Source organism: Salvelinus sp. IW2-2015, linkage group LG16, assembly GCF_002910315.2.
Source record: "Salvelinus sp. IW2-2015 linkage group LG16, ASM291031v2, whole genome shotgun sequence".
In the NCBI taxonomy this organism is placed as follows: domain Eukaryota; kingdom Metazoa; phylum Chordata; class Actinopteri; order Salmoniformes; family Salmonidae; genus Salvelinus; species Salvelinus sp. IW2-2015.
In genome coordinates, this window is record NC_036856.1 from 9,340,044 (window position 1) to 9,360,888 (window position 20,845).

At 41.9% G+C, this 20,845-nt stretch overlaps 1 protein-coding gene across 2 annotated transcripts; it reads right to left on the minus strand.

The window, feature by feature from the left end:
• Window positions 1-3,364: 3,364 nt before the first annotated feature.
• Window positions 3,365-12,131, minus strand: LOC111975612 (arrestin domain-containing protein 2). 2 transcript variants are annotated; one of them, XM_024004031.2, is made up of 8 exons: window positions 11,958-12,131; window positions 11,494-11,753; window positions 6,338-6,407; window positions 5,933-6,183; window positions 5,565-5,821; window positions 5,224-5,386; window positions 4,940-5,094; window positions 3,365-4,833 (listed from the first exon to the last, which is right to left on the minus strand). In XM_024004031.2, exons 2-8 carry the CDS (start codon window positions 11,750-11,752, stop codon window positions 4,780-4,782), a joined length of 1,209 nt encoding a protein of 402 aa, XP_023859799.1. In that variant the 5' UTR covers window position 11,753; window positions 11,958-12,131; the 3' UTR covers window positions 3,365-4,779. The 2 variants fall into 2 exon arrangements, with proteins under 2 accessions (XP_023859799.1, XP_023859798.1); XM_024004030.2 differs by lacking the exons at window positions 11,494-11,753; window positions 11,958-12,131 and adding an exon at window positions 7,062-11,461.
• Between the last annotated feature and the right edge of the window lie 8,714 nt (window positions 12,132-20,845).

Sequence of the window (20,845 nt, forward strand, 5' to 3'; positions counted from 1 at the left end):
AGAAGAAAAGTCCGTCTTTACAGGAAGCCCCAACATGTTCCTTTAATGGGAAATGAAAGACTCCTGTTGTACATTCCCCTCTTCCTCTTTGTTCTGCTAAACACTCATTGCAGATCCCATTATGTGAGGATGGGCTGACATGAAGACACACAAGGCACARAGTGGGCTGCCGATGTTCCGAATCCCAGGCTCCATTCCTAATTGCTCCATGAGGAATTTGTCTAACAGCCACAGCATCATTCCAATYGGAGAATCCCCCTTCTCTTCTCTTGACACACTGGGCAGACAGACACCAAGTAAGCGGAGTCAATGCCCTGTTTGTTGATGATACAGTTGAAGTCGGAAGTTTACATACACCTTAGCCAAATACATTTAAACTCAGTTTTTCACAATTATTGACATTTAATCCTAGTACAAATTCCCTGTCTTAGGTCAGTTAGGATCACCACTTCAGTTTAAGAATGTGAAATGTCAGAATAATAGTAGAGAGAATGATTTATTTCAGCTTTTATTTCTTTCATCACATTTCCAGTGGTTCAGAAGTTTACATACACTCAATTAGTATTTGGTAGCATTGCATATAAATTGTTTAACTTGGGTCAAACGTTTCGGGTAGCCTTCCACAAGCTTCCCACAATAAGTTGGGTGAATTTTGGTCCATTCCTACTGACAGAGCTGGTGTAACTGAGTCAGGATTGTAGGCCTCCTTGCTCGCACACGCTTTTTCAGTTCTGCCCACAAATTTTCTATAGGATTGAGGTCAGGGCTTTGTGATGACTTTGTTGTCCTTAAGCCATTTTGCCACAACTTTGGAAGTATGCTTGGGGTCACTGCCCATTTGGAAGACCCATTTGCGACCAAGCTTTAACTTCCTGACTGATGTCTTGAGATGTTGCTTCAATATATCCACATACTTGTCCTGCCTCATGATGCCATCTATTTTGTGAAGTTCACCAGTCCCTCCTGCAGCAAAGCACCCCCGTGCTTCAAGCAAAGCACCCCCGTGCTTCACGGTTGGGATGGTGTTCTTTAGCTTGAAATCCCCCCCCCTTTTTCCTCCAAACATAATGATGGTCATTATGGCCAAACATTTCTATTTTTGTTTCATCAGACCAGAGGACATTTCTCCAAAAAGTACAATCTTTGTCCCCATGTGCAGTTACAAACCGTAGTCTGGCTTTTTATGGCGGTTTTGAAGCAGTGGCTTCTTCCATTGTCACGGCCGTCAAAAGGAGGAGACCAAGGTGCAGCGTTGTATGTGTACATTCTTCTTTATTTGAAGAATGAACACTGAACAAAACAACAAAACGTGAAGCTATACAAATGAGTGCTGACAGGCAACTACACATAGAAAAGAACACACAAATACTCAAGGGAAAATGGCTACCTAAATATGGTCCCCAATCAGAGACAACGATAAACAGCTGCCTCTGATTGGGAACCATATCAGGCCACCYTAGACATATATATACCTAGACCTACAAAACCCKTAGACCTACAAAACCCCTAGATATACAAAAGCCCTAGACAAGACAAAACTAGCATACCCACCCTAGTCACACCCTGACCTAACCAAAATAATAAAGAAAACATATATAACTAAGGTCAGGGCGTGACATCCATGCTGAGCGGACTTTCAGGTTATGTCGATATAGGACTCGTTTTACTGTGGATATAGATACTTTTGTACCCGTTTCATCCAGCACATTCACAAGGTCCTTTGCTGTTGTTCTGGGATTGATTGACACTTTTCGCACCAAAGTACGTTCATCTCTAGTAGACAGGACGCGTCTCCTTCCTGAGAGGTATGACGGCTGCATGGTCCCATGGTGTTTATACTTGCGTACTATTGTTTGTACAGATGAACGTGGTACCTTCAGGCATTTGGAAATTGCTCCCAAGGATGAACCAGACGTGTGGAGGTTGGCTGATTTCTTTTGATTTTCCCATGATGTCAAGCAGAGAGGCACTGAGTTTGAAGGTAGGCCTTCAAATACATCCACAGGTACACCTCCAATTGACTCAAATGATGTAAATTAGCCCATCAGAAGCTTCTAAAGCTATGACATAATTTTCTGTTATTTTCCAAGCTGTTTAAAGGCACAGTCAACTTAGTGTATGTAAACTTCTGACCCACTGGAATTGTGTTACAGTGAATTATAAGGGAAAGAATCTGTCTGTAAACAATTGTTGGAAAAAAATACTTGTGTCATGCACAAAGTAGATGTCCTAATCGACTTGCCAAAACTATAGTTTGTTAACAAGAAATTTGTGGAGTGGTTGAAACGAGTTTTAATGACTCCAAACTAAGTGTATGTCAACTTTCGACTTCAACTGTATGTGCCATAACCGCCTATCGCAATTTGTCAAGACAACATATATCAAATGTTTTGCCTTGCGTGCCAAGCCACCAACTCACCACCGGCACCAGCCAAGGCCTGTCCCAATAGGTTTGGTGAGAGATGGAAACGTCTATTTTGGTCAGGTTTTGAAACTGACTTTTTAATGAATTTATTATCCTTGATGGCCTGTCTAATTAATAACACCATCTTAGTATTCTGTTTCCTCTTTCACTGCAGATTGCAGGCCTACTAGGTCACATATGCTCTGTTTCCTGTGAAGGAGTTTATAATGCATCTACCACACAGCCACCTCACACAAGATATTGAAGGTTTGGTTACGTAAACCAGTCACAGATGGAGTTTTGATAAGACAAAAAATGACAAGAAATCAAGTCAGAAACTCTGTAGCAGGCAACTGTTATCCTTTCATCCTGTTCTTGTATGTATTAAACAATTGTAAGACCCCAACATCTGCCAAAGGCTGCAGGAATAGCCGGAAAAGCAAAATTATGTAACTGTACAATGTAAAAAATATACACCCACTACCACTTCACAATTATTGTTTTCATGGCCTGCTGCCTCTGAGTAAGAGAAGTGATCTTCAGATGAACCATGCCCGCAGTGCTGCCTCGGCTCACATTAAAACTGCTGTACATGATGTTCCAAAAAAAGACAGTAGAATGTAGCAGAACAAAAAAATAATGAGGTTTCAGGTTACATGAACCTAAGTTTGGTCAAAGAAATTCAATTCCCATTATGGTTCAAATGTGTGGATGTTAAAAAAAAGTTAAACGTGACTGAATTACTTTTCACCAGAATTCCCCTGCCCAGTCATGTTTCTTAAGCATGTCAACGAGTAGCTGTTGAAAAGGAAGCTTTAATATCCTCTTCTTTGAGATGGCACTCAATCATCTATTCGAGGAGAACAAGTTGTATTGAACCTCTAGTCAAATCTAACCATTGAAACTTTCTGGGAAATAGAATGAGGTAAATTAAGAAATGAATTGACAGAAAACACAAAAATCTGTCAGTGTTTTTATTAGAAACAAGAATTACAAAAACTTTGGCTAGTCATGTGAATCAACAATGGCATTTGTATAAAATACATTCCGTTTAAGGTGTGTGCTGCACTGAGCATGACACCAAAGCTGCGTTGCTGACCTGAAGCCACCATTCTCTCCACTATTTGGAAATGAGGTAAAAGTCCTCAGTAATTTCTTGGAATGTTCTTTAGTACACTTCAAAGTGACATCTCCAACGTAAGGCTTAATGTGACGCTGAACAAATGTTCTGCAGACATTTCTAAACTGTTCAGAAACATCAAGGCACAGGCATCTGGGTTGAGACAAACGCACAAACCACATGGCTCAGACATTTCCTCTTTAGCTGCTTCTAAAACTAATCATTTGAGCCTGAAGCAGCTTCAAAACAGACTCACACGTTTCTTCCTCTTATCATTGTTGTGAACGGTCATAATAAATCAGTACTAGTCTCTATTTGAGGAGACACTATGCATAGGTTTGTGCTAAAGAACTAGCTTTTACGCAACTCCAATTCCTCTTGAATTCATCCACATACCAAGAAATTCACTTAGTTTCTTCATCCAGTACTGTTACATTAACCAGTACTGTTACATTAACATTCAGAATACATTGAACAGCTCCAGCGGATAGCTGCTGCATCAGAATCGCTCAGGCAATCATTTCAGTTCATTTGCAGACACTGCAGGCTTTCCCTTTTGCATAGCATTACCTGTGTACATCGGCTTAATATCTAAACCTGCTGACTCAACTCCTCTTCACCAAACCATGACTTCTCAGAAAAAGTGCTTACTTGAAACTCATTTACTTGACTATCAGTAGAAATAGTCATGGGAACATCATGATTGAGTCATAATACATAACGCAGGTTGACATCCAGGCTATATGTTACAAGGCAAAGGGGAGTTGGGTATTACAGATGCCTCAACATTAAGCCAACTGATTACTTCTTCATATCACATAGCATTCTTTAAGGCTTAGGTATCATCTGCAACTCCAACTCTCCCCCCTTACAAAAATCAAGTGATTCTCCCCCAATATTTCCCCAAATTCAGTAAATAACACAAAACATTTATTGTGTGGGAATCATTGATTGGCAGGAGGGGCTCTGTTTCCTCATCCAGAGCCAAAATCACTTTGGAGGACAGGAACCATGGTACAAGTTATTTCCTTTCCTTGCGCAACGTAACATGTCCATCTTTCTTTTTAAAAAAGGGCTTCCTCCACAACCAGGTCCTGTCGTCTCCATCTCCTCTTCTCAGCGGTACTCTTAGTCCCTACCAACAACAGAGGCCACATCTTGGGACTGGGTAGCCAGTTTCGGATAGTAATCCAGGAGAAGACAAATCACTTTGCGTAATTAAGTCGGGTCATCGCGTGACGCTCAAGTGGTTGGTTCAACACGTCATGCAGCGACGTCTCATGTTGAGGGGCTGAGGGTTTGGGTCGACCTGCAGGCGCAAAACACAAAGGTATACGTTTCAATAAGGCACATTGGACCATGAAGTGTAGAGAGTTGTGTTAAATCACAGAGTATTCTAAGTGGTGCTAGCTCACCTCGCAGTACACTGGAGGGGGTCGGAAGCGGAACTCCTGGACAAAGGCCCTAAGTGGGTGCTCCATGATCCCACTGAGGTCCTCCTCAGGACGGTGGGCCATAGTGTTCTGCTCAGCCTCCTCATCAGTAACAACAGAGCTGTAGTCAGGAGGAGCTATATGGGGGAGGGAAAGAGGGGACAGATGAGTAAACCATTTTCCCTAAGGTTGGAGATTTTCAGGGGGTTTGGCATTTAGCTTTGGGGAACATGTTATGTCTTGTTTACAATGAGACAGACACTTACGCTCAGGCTGCTCAGGGATGGCCATGCGGAGCCATTCCAGGTTGACACTGTACTGGCTGCTGACACTAGAGGTGCGGCTGCCGAAGGGATGCAGGGGGATGGTGCCCATCACCAGCGGCAGCTCTAGGCACAACTTAGAGGTCCCAGGAACATCCACACATACCTAAGTGGTGGAGTGGGGAGAAAGCTTTTAGAACTACAGTAACATGGACTCTTCAGTAGGGGTAAAACCACTAACTTCTAATTAGCTTTTCATTATCAATAAGACATATACTCAACAAGGAAAACCTAGTAAACGTGCATTAAGTGCTTTCCATTCTCTGTCTAGGGAGTGAACTCACCCTGAGCATGTATTCCACTTTGATGATGCGGCACTGCAGGATGGAGGGCCCGACAGGTGGGATCTTGATGGCGCGGCCATGCCAGGTCTCCCTACGCTGGGCCCCCACCACGTCGCCACTAAGCGTGGCCACCACCGCCTGCTTCTGCTTCATGGTGCCCCGGGCGAGGAACGTCTGCGTCTGTGTGATGTAGGCCTTGGGCACCACAGAGCGTGACGTGGCATTGTCAAACTCAGCAAAGACAGGAATCACCTCACCTGGAAGATGGAGAACAGAGGCTGTGACATTACATTTGGTTTAGCTAAAAACAGTTATAACTATTTGTTAAGTTCAGGCCACTAGGGTTAAAGGATATGGTTGGTTCTTACCTGGTGTGTAACCTTTACGGTCGATCTTGGCAGTTATCGACACCTGTCCAAAGTTGTGGTACCAAACCCGTGCCATCTTGTCTTTACTGCCAGCTTGGGGGGCCAATAAGGCTGGTGTGTTGATGTCAATGGGCTCAATGACTGTAAACTCCTTCTTGATCTTCCTCACTGTAGCCCAGGGCCTATGCAGCTTCACCTTCACCCAGTAGCGGACGCTGCCATGCTTGCCTTCGAAAGATGTTACCAGTGTCCTGTTGGAGTAAAACACATCAATTGATTAGACCTTCGTTGTTCTTTAATAAGATGTGATGATATCATAGGCCCAAATCAAATGCAATCAACACAGGTGCATTACTGTATGCTAATACTGAACCGAAACCATTCATGCCAGAAAGGGAAACTTACTCATCAGGCAACTGGAAACTAAATGGAAATTCATGTCTTCCAGCAGGGAGGAGGGTGAGCTCGCCATTATCTGAAAAGAAATGAATAAAACAAGCATTAATGTTTTGTGACAACTTCTGATACATTCGTTGATTACTGAAAGAGTGCATTTTGCTTTCCAATGCTATGTACTACCTAAAATAAATATTGGATAAGTCACTGAGTTCAATTTTTCATTACATTGAACTGCAACTGAAGTTACTCTTTTCTCATCAAACAAGAGCACCATATTTATCCAATATTAAAACGTTAGACGTGATATGTAGCACCTTTCTCTATACTACTTGCAAGGGGTGGTTCCTTCTCACTGTCCCGAGAACAGATTTTTGTCAAATCTGGTGCTCTTGAATGGGTATTTTCAGGCCCTTGATTTGTGGGTTATTTTGTTCAATTTTATATTATTTATGGCAGCACTGAGACAGAGTCCCCTTTTAGAGTTATTGCTTTAAGAATTAATCTAACTTGCATTGACAACACTTGAACCATWAAAAAAAAGACAGAATAATTCAAAGCTAATAAATTATAACAAAATACAACCTCATGAGATAAACCCCCCACAAAACGCAGTTGTGTACAATAAAATATTTTTCTCTTGAGTGAAATTTGCTCGAGATGGTTTGTCCGGAGAGTGTCATAACATGGAACATGATTGCTTACATTCACCGAGAAAGAGAGAATGACCAACCTGCTTGCAAAAGCACTTCTCTTCGGTTGAGATATTCCACTTCGTCGCTGTAGTTTTGAGTATAAGCAGTACTAGACCCAGCCGAACGTGACTCGGTCCAATACACTTTAGCAAAACCTTCGGCGTGCAACTTCAACGACTCCACTTTACATTCCCCTGCAAGGTCCAAAACTACTTTTCCAGACACCACGTCCCCACTGCTGAAGACTGGAGGAGAGTCGATTTCTGGAGAGTCAAAGACGATGTCAAACTTTTTCAATTTGCCGAAAATCATCTTGAGGCGTGTTAATTCCAAAGGGAATACTTTTGCTAAAATGTTCTTGCGCTCTTATTCAAGTTGTCAAAAAACGTAGAACGTTTCAGTTATCTCTCTGGCTTGTCGCTACACAAAACTGATGCAGGAGAGACGGCCACAGTTCCTTTTTGCACGATGTGAAAGGGGGCGGGATCTCCAAATATATTACATAAGGTGCCATGCATAGATTGTAGCAGGCTAATAAACATCTTCCCTGGGCGTGGTGTTCGGAGCGAACGGAGAAAACAGTGCCTGGTGATTGATGGTTACAGGTTCTTAGACAAAAACAGACTTAACTGAGCATGCCCGAAGACTGCAAAGATCCTCCCATTTGACAAAATAGTTTCACATTGTACTATTGTGCAAAGGTATTTATTTTCGTTTTAGCTCGTGTCCATTTTTAACATTCTGTACATGCGGTCTATGCATTAGTTCCAAGAAACAGAACATGCACAGTTTGCAAAATTGATTTTCTTAGAGAGCAAACATGATGATGATTAGAAAAGTCTCTAAAGCCCTGTATGAACTATCATGAAACAGTTTTTTTACTATTTCATATAGGCTACCACTTCAATAAAAAGCAATAATGATAAAGGGAATGCGCATAAACATGAAAAGTACATTTAAGTACATCTGCTTGCAATACAAATACATCGATCATATCTTACAGAACATTTAGTTCCAGGCCCTCTAGATTGCAAAATCAGGGGTGAAATGTTGTCCCAAAAAACAAAGTTGTTTACTTATTTGTTTCCTGAAAGTATGTGAGGGTTATATACTGCCRCCTGTGGTGTGAACGACACATGCAACAGCTGGGCTTTGTCATGGAATACAGACTAGTACCAGTACTGTGCAAATTTATGATATCAACCGCCTCCTGGTGGCTATTTGAGAACTTAAAAAGTGTGTCATCGACTTCAGTGAGCTCTGACCTTAGACTTCCTGTAATTGCTGGGCCGATGAGATAAAAACCATGTATGCCTGCATGCCTGCACGAAGTATGATTTTGGACTTATACACCTACGTTGTATCAAATAATGAATGGTCTGCAGACTCATCACACTAACAAAGTTAATACCATGTACATATGTGTTCAGAACAGATGATATTCAAAACAAAGACCTATCTTAGTAGAGTGCCAAGTTATGTATAGAAGGCTATAGCTATGTTTTTCGGGGGTCCGGCTTAAGGCACACAAACAGCAGGACTTAAGCCAGAGTGTATTCACACAAAGAATACATGAAAAACACAGTCTACTTTATTGCAATGAACATGGACGGCATCATTACACATTTATCAGACGACCAAAGACAGCTGCAGTATCAGTATCAACATGAAATGTCTCAAAACCAAATCCACCAAACTAATGTCATGAAGGGAGTAAAACTAATCTGCAATTCTATCAGACCATGGGAAAAAGGCTACGTTTATATGACATATGAAATGAGATAAGAGTATGTTTGCTCACATTGCTTTTATAATGAAATAGGACTGCACTTCATAAGCTATTTCCCAACTAACTTACCATGATTAAAGATTCATTTGACAAGTGCCTGCACCCTGAAGTCCCAGCCATTTAGCAATTATTAGTCAGACTCGAGGCAAATAACAAAGGACTGTTGGGGTGTATTTCAACATCTTCCTGTAGAGGTTGTTAATCTAGCTGTTCCCACATGTTTTTCCCTTGTTACCTGAGAGACAGAGGCAGCATTTTTTTAAACCCCCCACACCTTTTCAGGCCAGCAGCCGTCTTCGGCCTCTGGGTACTGTGGGCTTCTCCACTCACTCTTTCTTTCACTTTAGTTTATACATTCCAAAACCACTATTTACAGTCTAACAGTCATAATGAAAGAGAAAGTGTCAAAAACCCAAGAGCGAGACTCAGAAAGTAAATGGCCATGCTCCTTTTCTGATTAGACCTACAATAATCAAAACAAGTCCACAATCAAACCAAAATGTAGACATTTACTTTGACTCTGTGAAGGAAAATATGAAGTTCTGTGAGATACCTGACTTGATGAAATCAAAATACGGCAACGTTTATCAGTATGATCAGCACTTGACTTGGGCAGGAGTTCATCAGAGATCAATATCCGGCACCTCAAATTTTCACTGCTTGAGTTACTGCACCTCTTACTGAATATTATCTCAAAAGTATTGTGGAGTTCCTGCACCTAAATATAAACAGTACCGGCACACAAAATGAGTACTGGCACCTATTTTAGTCCAAGTCAAGCACTGAGTATGACATGTAAATTATGTTTTGAACACCATCCAATAAAATAATTTCCTGTTATTCTTTGGGAAATGTATCAAAATTAGCCTATCCACATATAAAAACTGGCCAACACTTTTATATTAAGCTGCCCCTCTGCTATACTAACTTTATGTAACCATGCAATTACTCAGCTGTACATGGTAGTTAATGTGTTATAACATTAGCTAAATCCACTTTAATTTAACCTTGAGGTTAGAGAAGGCGGCCTGTCAAGAGGTCAGCAGCATGTACAGTACCAGGCAAAAGAATGGACACACCTACTCATTGCAGGGTTTTTCTTTAATTGTACTAATTTCTACATTGTAGAATAATAGTGAAGACATCCAAACTCAGAGACCTGGTCAGAGACCTGGCCATGTGGTGCCAGGATAACAACCTCTCCCTCAGCGTGATCAAGACAAAGGAGATGATTGTGGACTACAGGAAAAGGAGGACCGAGCACACTCCCATTCTCCTCGACAGGGCTGTAGTGGAGCAGGTTGAGAACTTCAAGTTAAGGTGTCCACATCACCAACAAACTGGTGGTCCAAACACACCAAGACAGTCGTACACAGGGCACGACAAAGCCTATTCCCCCTCAGGAGACTGAAAAGATTTTGCATGGGTCCTCCGATCCTCAAAAAGTTATACAGCTGCACCATTGAGAGCATCTTGACTGGTTGCATCACTGCCTGGTATGGCAACTGCTCGGCCTCCGACCGCAAGACACTACAGAGGGTAGTGCGTACGACCCAGTACATCACTGGGGCCAAGCTTCCTGCTATCCAGGACCTCTATACCATTTGGTGTCAGAGGAAGGCCCTAAAAATTGTCAAAGACTCCAGCCACCCTAGTCATAGACTGTTTTCTCTGCTAGCGCACGGCAAGCTGTACCGGAACGCCAAGTCTAGGTCCAAAAGGCTTCTTAATAGCTTCTACCCCCAAGCCATAAGACTCCTGAACAGCTAATGAAATGGCTACCCTGACTATTTGCATTGCCCCCCCTCCCCCAACCACTCTTTTACGCTGCTGCAAATCTGTTTATTATCTATGCATAGTCACTTTAATTTTACCTTTAACTCTACCTAAGCTGTGACCCCGCACATTGACTCTGTACCGGTACCCCCTGTATATAGCCTCGCTGCTGTTATTTTACTGCTGCTCTTTAATTATTTTTACATTTTGTAAATTTTTTATTATTTGTTATTTTATCTATTTTTACTTAACACTTATTTTTCTTAAAACTGCATTGTTGGTTAAGGTCTTGTAAGTAAGCATTTCACTGTAAGGTCTACTACACCTGTTGTATTCGGCGCATGTGAAAATTACAATTTGATTTGATTGTCAAGGCAAGTCATGCATGACAGCTGACTTTCTAGTGAAACATTAACTCCACCAGTCCTGCATTTATTTACCTGCCAGTCTGATGGCCTAGATCCAATCCCTATAAGTAAGTTGCTGCTACACGTGAGCTTCATTCACACGCGACAGAATTGTACATATTAAGTTCATGCTGTCAACTATTTTCCAGTCTCGTGTTATTCTACAGTGCCTCTAAGAATGTCATTTTCTAATAGATTTGTGTTTTATGTTTTATAACCAAAAGTAGGGCCTGTGTCTTCAGTGTTTCCATATTTACTGTGTCCTACAGTAGGCTTGGTCAAATCCAAGGTGCACTACTTTTAGAGATGCATGCTTTTTACCATGCAATTAATTCGTTCCATTAATGGGCTCAAAGTTTGAATTTTAGTTTGGATAATTGCATTAATAGGAAATCAATAGATACTAACCCTTTTGAACATTTCAACATGGTTAGGTTATTAAAACATATCCGGTGACAAATAACCAGTGTGATCTTTCCAGAAATGCAGAAGAATTACCTCGGATGAGATGTTGTCTCTTCCTAAAGTAGGTGATCTTGGAGGTGTAGTCGTTGTAAACTGCATTCATGCCCACACTGTGATCCTCAAGCCAGTGGGCAGTGGCAACCCCTCTTCCAATGACCTTCATGGAGTGCACTTTCGTCTCCCTGTTGAGCTCTAAAACGACCTGTCCTGACACTATCTCGCCGCTGGCATACACAGCATCGTCCGGCTCGTCCAACTCCAGTTTAAAACGTTTAATTGTCTTGAAAGTCATTCTTTGGAGGGAACATTTATTAATTATACCACAAGAAAATGTAGCCTGTGACACAAATACCTGATGGTGCCGTGTTGTTTGTGAAAAGAAAACATGAATTATGCATAAACACACGGACCTGCCTAAACTAAATGTAACCGTTTTTGAATTAAATATTTCACACCAGCAGACCAAAGTTCTGTCAAAGAACACAAACCAAACCTACCTTCAAAAAATGGGATGGTGGATTTGAGTTCTTCACTGTAATATTTAAATTGTTACAATGTTTCTACCACATAATTTATATGCTCAAGTACGAATGGGTTTCTTTAACATACACAAATTAGAAAAAAAGCACATGCGAGTCACGCCGTCCACTCGTGTTTAGTGTGGCCAGAAAGCGACCACTGTTTTCAGAGCCTGAAAGTTCATTGGTTTACGAGATGATTCGCTACAGAGATTACTCTCCCCTCCCTCCCGGCTACATGAGTGCACTAACTTCTGTGTCTAATGTTTTCATGACTTCTCAGCCTTTTGGGTATGCATCGATAAGATATAATGCATAGGATGCGTAAGATATCAATGCATGGAATAAATAAAATACAATATATTTAATAGTTACAGGTATATATTTAAGAAAATATGGTGTGAACATTGAATATTTTCCCATATTCTATCGGATAGTAATTGTGCATTCACTAAAATTGTTCAATGATCAGGGCTATCGGATTCACATGCACAAAACACAGGATCAGAAAGCTTACTTTACACACACATAAACACCTAATGTCAATATTAGAGGTTAATTATGGGTAACCACATGGATGCAAAGTGTTGTTAAACAAAGATTGAAATGAAACTGATGCTGAAATACTGATAGTCATAGGCTTGCACTTCATTGGATACAAGGCCAGCACCAGGCATACTCAGCGTCCGCTTCACGTCATAAATTACAACACGCAAAGCCATGCCCCTCGTTCAGGYGACACGTTCCGGTTCGTCCCATAGACCGTCATTCAAAGTTGGCTTCTTTCAGCGGTACTTTTGAAGCTGTCTGTCAAATAACGAGAACATGCCCAAAAGTACAGTCAGTCAGTGTATATCTCTGACAACTCCTCATCAACTGCATTAGCTATTTACACCCACACACTTTATTTTGTATACTTTTTAACTAAAATTACTTACTATTGTGTATTATGTGTATGTACTACAACTAGACTATGGGTAAGTTGTTCTGTCCATATTCTGTCTGTATATTTAGTCTGTGTTGTATACACTGTAGCACCATTTCACCAGGTCAAATGTATGTACATGGCGATTAGAGGTGATTGCTATTCTATAGAGAGGGTGATCGGTGTCCTGAAGGGAAGATACCATATCCTCCATGGGTCACATCCACTTTGCTTCTTGAAGAACCCTTAGGGATGAAGTTGACAAGCGAGAAGAGACGATGGTTGACAACATACTACACGTATGTGCTGCTATGGTGAACATGTCTGATAGTGTCGTTTACAAGAATACAAATGAATGTGACAGCCAAAGTGATGCCTAAAAAGGGTCCTGAAGTGCCAATCTAAATACAGTTAATTTATCTTTTTTTTTCACCAGACCGATTACATGATTCAGGGTTGAGTCCTTCGACTGAACTACTGTATTCCTAACTTTTCTTCATGTACCAGCGTCTCATTCTTCCTCTCTGCACTGTATTCCACCCTGGACTGTCTGTAGACTGGAGTCTGTCTCCTAAGAAGGAAACGCATCACCGTCAATTGTTTTTGGTTGTTGTTTTTTACAGCCAYCGTGGAACCAGATATAAGGCTGTATTCAATCCGTATCGCGGAAGATCCGTATTAAAATGCAAAGGTCATTTCCGATTGAGCCGACATATGCAGCGTTTAACGCGAATGCAGTCTCCGCGAACACGGGAACATGGCCTTTAAATTTCAGACGAGCTAATAAAAGGTGGATCTTCCTCGACACGGATTGAATTCAGCCCATAGTCTTGGTTTTCTTAACTTATTCCCAATCTCTTATTCTATCAGTTACAGTATATGAAATGAATATACAGTAGACCTATATCACAACCTAGAGTTTGTACCTTGTCTATGGGCTGTGCCAACCATCTTGTTCTAGATATACTTGGCCCAGAATCGGTTTATTGTGTCCAGAGCCTTGGTGAGGAAATCAGCATCTCACGGGACAATTATACATTGTTTGGGGGTCCACGTGATGAAATCAGTTCTTGTTTTACAAACATCTGCACCTGTGTTGAACAAAACATAGTGAAAACTGACTCAGCACGTAGCAGTCTATGCTCCTATSAACTTTTTGATGTCAGACAACATTTAGGTCAACTATGAACTATGTTGATATGTATTTTCCCTTATAACTGCTATATAATTCAGTGTAAATGTTCACCAACCTGAGTGTTGGAGAAGTGGTTCTTCCTCAAAGAAGTTGCACTTGCCAGATGCCCTCTCTTGTTCTGTAGCCAGTCGTCCAGAGTGCTGTTGTCTTGTGCCCAATTGAAAGGACACTTGACCTCCAGGACTCTGTGTACAGCCACCCATGTCTGATGTGATTCCTCCGTCACCCTCCACAATGGTTTGACTTGAGCCTTCATGATGGTGGGGTCGGACGCCCCAGGTTTGTGATGATAAATCACTTGAACCCATCCACTTTCAAATAAGTTATTGGGCTTCCAAGGAATGGTAACTGTTCATATTACGTGCAGTGTAGATACCTTGTAAGATAAAGGGCAAAACACATAAGAAAAATGTACTGAATGCACAACTCATGGAGACATCAGATTATGTTTTTTTTAGGGGAAGAGGTTGGCACTGGGCAGGAAGGTGCTGCCAGTAAGCCTAATGTTATCACCCCTCTATCCTAATGCCAGGACTGGAAATGCAGTCGTTTTTATATAGTACATTGCTATAATACTTTTGACTATTGTTTTTGACACAAAGTAGGACTGACAGGTGTCTAATAAGCTAAAGTTTTGAACTGCAATTTAATGTAGGTTAAAATATGGAGAGAAGGCTATTATTACAGCCTCAGATCTTGGAATATGGGTCATGTAGCCTATGGGTCAGKCAGCCTAATGGTCAGCCAGCTCATTAGTCATTTATAAGGGATATTATTAAGAATAAATAGCTGACTTGAAATGATGAAACTCAGCCGCGAAGTGGTAGGCCACACAAGCTCACAGAACGGGATCGCCAAGTGCTAAAGCGCATAGCGCGTAAAAATCCTCTGTCCTCGGTTGCGACACTCACTACCGAGTTCCAAACTGCCTCTGGAAGCAACGTCAGCACAAGAACTGTTCTTCAGAAGCTTAATGAAATGSGTTTCCATGGCAAAGCAGCCACACACAAGCCTAAGATCACCATGCGCAATGCCAAGCGTCGGCTGGAGTGGTGTAAAGCTCGCAGCCATTGGACTCTGGAGCAGTGGAAATGCGTTCTCTGGAGTGATGAATCACGCTTCACCATCTGGCAGTCCGAAGGATGAATATGGGTTTGGCGGATGCCAGGAGAACGCTACCTGCCCCAATGCGTAGTGCCAACTGTAAAGTTTGGTTGGAGGAGGGATAATTGTCTGGGGCTGTTTTTCATGGTTCAGGCTAGGCCCCTTAGTTCCAGTGAAGGGAAATCTTAATGCTACAGCATACAATTACATTCTAGATGATTCAGTGCTTCCAACTTTGTGGCAACAGTTTGGGGAAGGCCCTTTCCTGTTTCAGCATGACAATGGCCCCGTGAACAAAGCGAGGTCCATACAGAAATTGTTTTTTCGAGATCGGTTTGGAAGAACTTGACTGGCCTGCACAGAACCCTGACCTCAACCCCATCGAACACATTTGGGATGAGTTGGAACACCGACTCCGAGCCAGGCCTAATCGCCCAACATCAGTGCACGACCTCACTAATGCTCTTGTGGCTGAATGGAAGTCCCCGCAGCAATGTTCCAACATCTAGTGGAAAGCCTTCCCAGAAGAGTGGAGGCTGTTATAGCAGCAAAGGGGGACCAACTCCATATTAATGCCCATGATTTTGGTCATGTAGTGTATATACTTTCTATACCCTATAGGGATAATTGACAATTAATACATATTAATGGGGCTTTCCAAGTCGCGCAGCGGTCTAAGGCACCACATCGCAGTGCTAGAGGCATCACTACAGACGCGGGTTCGATCCCTGGCCAGGGGGGATTTTCTTGGCTCATCGCGCTCTAGTGACTCCTTGTGGTGGGCCAGGTGCCTGCAGGCTGACCCCGGTTGTCAGTTGAACAGTGTTTCCTCCGACACATTGGTGCGACTGGCTTCTGGGTTAAGCGGCAGGTGTTAAGAAGCGTGGTTTGGTGGGTCATGTTTCGGAGGATGCATGACTTGACTTTTGCCTCCCGAGCCTGTTGAGGAGTTGCAGCGACGAGACAAGATCGAAATTGGGGAGAAAAAGTTTTTATGATCTTGCCAGAKTTGTTGGGGTCGTTCGTCGGGGTGAATCTGATGGGGCAGCAGGAAACCCCCACAATATCCTTAAAAAGATTTTACACCGCTCCTCGGCAGGCTGGACGAATAGTGGACGAAGGCTGGACAAATAGTTTCTGGAAATTTTTGGATTAATATAATGTATGAATCACTTAAATAAGTAGTTCAAGTAGTTGAAATAGCAAGATACTTTTCCCTCAGTTTTGCAATGAGCGCCAATGGGTAACCAAGGATTGCGGCAGGTCCTGTGTCCACCAAACAGTAGGTGGAGTCTCCAACCAAGGGGTAAGGCCAACACGTGATCGCCCCTAAAACGACATAAACAGTCACTTAGGGTGCCCAGGGCCCTGACCTCCAAGGGGCCCCCTATTGATTTTGTTGGTCAATCTCACTCAGATATCATTCAAATGGCATGTCTTGATAAAATGTGTAGAATTGCAGGAAATGTGCTTTAAAACGGTCCCCAACCCATCGCTAAATGCGTAGAATTGCAGGAAATTAGCTGTAAAACAAAAAATGTTCTCTCTGTCATCAAAACGGGGGCCACTAAAAGGCTAGGGTCGGCCCTGGGTGACCTAATCTAGTGTATACCTATAGTACACCATCTGTTTCTTGTCTGACTAGTGCAAAAAGTTGCTATATTTATTTCCTCCTTCAAAAAGACGTGTTGGTGAAATAATGACATTGGGCTATGTTTCCTCATGATAACTGGGTCATTGCCCTTTCAGGTGGGTGAAATCAGGTGTAAAATATTTACGMCTACCCGCAAACTCACTGTTTTGCTCAACAAAGCAGCTCCCAAAACATGGCAATTAGTGTAACAGTATAACTTTATGGCGTCCCCTCGCCCCGACCCGGGCGCGAACCAGGGACCCTCTGCACACATCAACAACGGTCGCCCATGAAGCATCGTTACCCATCGCTCCACAAAGGCCGCGGCCCTACTACTTCAGGTCTCAGAGCAAGTGACGTAACCGATTGAAATGCTATTAGCGCGTACCCGCTAACTAGCTAGCCATTTCACATCCGTTACATTAGCATCTTGGTTTTAAGGTTAGTTTGCTGTTTTGTCATTATCCTGTTTATTTTTACACAGATCATAGTTAATCACTTGTAAAAAAAAGTTTTTTAAAATGTTTTAAAGGGAGTAAATCCTAAAACTAAACCTGTCATTGGCCAAACAGACACTAACCGAAACTAACCTCGGTAGCACAGGTATAATATAGGTATAAGGGTGTCATACATGCTCATGACAAGTCTTACAATGTTTTCAGTGGCGACACCTGTTTTGAGCCCCACATTTTTAGCCAAATCACATTTTTTGGGGGGGTGGGGTTGCCTGTTTTGCGTGTTATTTTGATATTTCTACGTGTCACATATCAGTTTGCAAACAATGTAAAAAAATATATATCGTTGCTAAAACGTATCGGTGCTTATTGGCGATTGGACATAAACTTTACATAACAAGTTGGAAATTGCAAATTCAACAATGAGTTGTTTGGAAGAAATCATTGGCTAACTGCAAGCATTGCAAAGCAATCATTAGCCTGTGGAGTGGCTGTGTGGTCCCAAGTATAATCTTAAGTGGCTCTTTTCCTAGTTTAAAATTATAAACATTGAACATTGGCCATGCTGTCAATGAAGCATGATTTGTGCCGTGCTCAAAACAACTGTTAACTTGGAACTACAAAATCTGGCTAGTGAGTTCAAGGCAACTGGGAACTCGAGAAAAACCAGCTACGACTGGGAAAACGTTTTGAACTTTCATCCAACTCGGAATTGTAAATCGCGAACTCGGGCCTCTTTCAACAGCTACGACCTGAAGATCACTGACGTCATCATGATTCAACTTTTTTTCGAGTTCCAAGTTGTCTTGAAAGCACCATACATCCAGAGAATGCCAGACTTTGATGACAAAGTTTGATGACAAAATTTGCCAACGATGGACCGCCGCGCCACCTTCCTGTTCAAGTGAGCACAGCACAACAAGGTGAGGCAAAAATGTTTTGTATGTTGCTGCATAAATAATGTAATATGCCAGGGAGATAGACAGTTTCTTGTTAACAAACTATAGTTTTGGCAAGTCGGTTAGGATATCTACTTRGTGCATGACACAAGTAATTTTTCCAACAATTGTTTACAGACAGATTATTTCACGTAAAATTCACTATCATAATTCCAGTGGGTCAAAAGTTTACATACACTAAGTTGACTGTGCCTTTAAACAACTTGGAAAATGCCAGAAAATGTCATGACTTTAGAAGCTTCTGATAGGCTAATTGACATAATTTGAGTCAATTGGAGGTGTACCTGTGGATGTATTTCAAGGCCTACCTTCAAACTTGGGGCCTCTTTCCTTGACATCATGGGAAAATCAAAAGAAATCAGCCAAGACCTCCACAAGTTTGGTTTATCATTGGGAGCAAWTTCCAACCGCCTGAAGGTACCACGTTCATCTGTACAAACAATACTACGCAAGTATAAACACCATGGGACCACGCAGCCGTCATACCGCTCCGGAAGGAGACGCGTTCTGTCTCCTAGAGATGAACGTACTTTGGTGTGAAAAGTTCAAATCAATGCCAGAATAACAGCAAAGGACCTTGTGAAGATGCTGGAGGAAACATGTACAAAAGTATCTGTATCCATAGTAAAACGAGTCGTATATCGACATAACCTGAAAGGCCGTTCAGCAAGGAAGAAGCCACTGCTCCAAAACCGCCATAAAAAAGCCAGACTACGGTTTGCAACTGCACATGGGAACAAAGATTGTACTTTTTGGAGAAATGTCCTCTGGTCTGATGAAACAAAAATAGAACTGGCCATAATGACCATCGTTATGTTTGGAGGAAAAAGGGGGAGGCTTGCAAGCTAAGGAACACCATCCCAACCGTGAAGCACGGGGGTGGCAGCATCATGTTGTGGGGGTGCTTTGCTGCAGGAGGGACTGGTGCACTTCACAAAATAGATGGCATCATGAGGCAGGACAATTATGTGGATWTATTGAAGCAACATCTCAAGACATCAGTCAGGAAGTTAAAGCTTGGTCGCAAATGGGTCTTCCTAATGGGCAATGACCCCAAGCATACTTCCAAAGTTGTGGCAAAATTGCTTAAGGACAACAAAGTCATCACAAAGCCCTGACCTCAATTCTATAGAAAATTTGTGGGCAGAACTGAAAAAGTGTGTGCGAGCAAGGAGGCCTACAATCCTGACTCGGTTACACCAGCTCTGTAAGAAGGAATGGGCCAAAATTCACCCAAATTATTTTGGGAAGCTTGTGGAAGGCTACCCAAAACATTTGACCCAAGTTAAACAATTTAAAGGCAATGCTACCAAATACTAATTGAGTGTATGTGAACTTCTGAGCCACTGGGAATGTGATGAAATAAATAAAACCTGAAATAAATAATTCTCTCTATTATTCGAACATTTCACATTCTTAAAATAAAGTTCTGATCCTATCTGACCTAAGACAATGAATTTTTACTAGGATTAAATGTCAGGAATTGTGAAAAACTGAGTTTAAATGTATTTGCCTAACATGCTGACCAGACCGGACATGTCGTGTGCGCTGCAAAATACATTTAGAAATCCATGTTATTCAATTATTGCACCCACACTGCTCGCGAGCGTCTGCGTTGCCAAGGGCTAAAATAGAAGTCATTCCTATTTCTGACGCAGATCGCGCTGCAAGTCCTGCCTCTCCCATCTCCTCATTGGTTTATAGAAGCAGGTACCCACGTGCCATCTCCTCATTGGTTATACCCACATGGGTGATTGAAAGACGAACTGTTGCCGGCTGTCATGGTATTACTATGAAAGTGTAGATGCCAATCACCATATAAGTTCAAAGATGAAAAGCCTGGAAGTAGGAAAGATGACTAGAAACGATTCGGTTGACCGTTTTATATGTGGATTCATTGTCGGAGTAGAGGACCTTGTGCATTTCAGGTAAAATAACAACCTAACTAGCTAAATTAACCTAACTAGCTAAATTGCCATACATGTTTAATGCTTTTCGACTCGTCCCCAAATTAATGTCATTGGTTCAGAGTTTGTTTTGATATTTTAACCTGCGTGTCGTGATTGCGTTTGGTGTAGGGGGACAAAATTAATTTATGCACGATGGCGCACGCGTGCAGCCGGTTTGGGTTCCGTGTAAGGTGTATGTATACTGTAGCTAAGAAAGTAATATTAAGTGTATGTTGTGTGGTAAGCTGTTAGTAGCCCATTCACCTTAACAATTTGGTCTATTTTCTCCTCTTAATTTCGCCTACTGTTCTGACTTGGTCGTACACATGTAGCCTATAACCTGTTTTTGAGAAATGTAATCATCGAAAATTGTAAGAACTTTCATTGTCTGCTTATATGTACCCTTTATTTATCCTACGGTTCTGACTTGGTGTGCAGGGAGAACACTGTAAGAACGGCCCATGTTCTGAATTCTGTCGCTGTACATTTCAAAAGTGCTGAACAAATAGTTATATTGACTACGTCCGTCATTAATGTCTTAAACAAAATTATGGATTGCCTCTTATCCGCTTGTCGTACCCTTATGCCATAGTTTGTACATCTCAATTGTCAGTAGAAACCACATTTGTTTGAGCAAGTCAGCCATA

Coding starts and splice junctions, on each gene's coding strand:
- LOC111975612 (XM_024004030.2), bottom strand. CDS start 7,335: ATGATTTTCGGCAAATTGAAAAAGTTTGACATCGTCTTTGACTCTCCA. Junction 5,387..5,564: donor AAGTGGAATACATGCTCAGG/GTGAGTTCACTC, acceptor TCCACCACTTAG/GTATGTGTGGATGTTCCTGG. Junction 4,834..4,939: donor CCCCTCCAGTGTACTGCGAG/GTGAGCTAGCAC, acceptor TTGCGCCTGCAG/GTCGACCCAAACCCTCAGCC.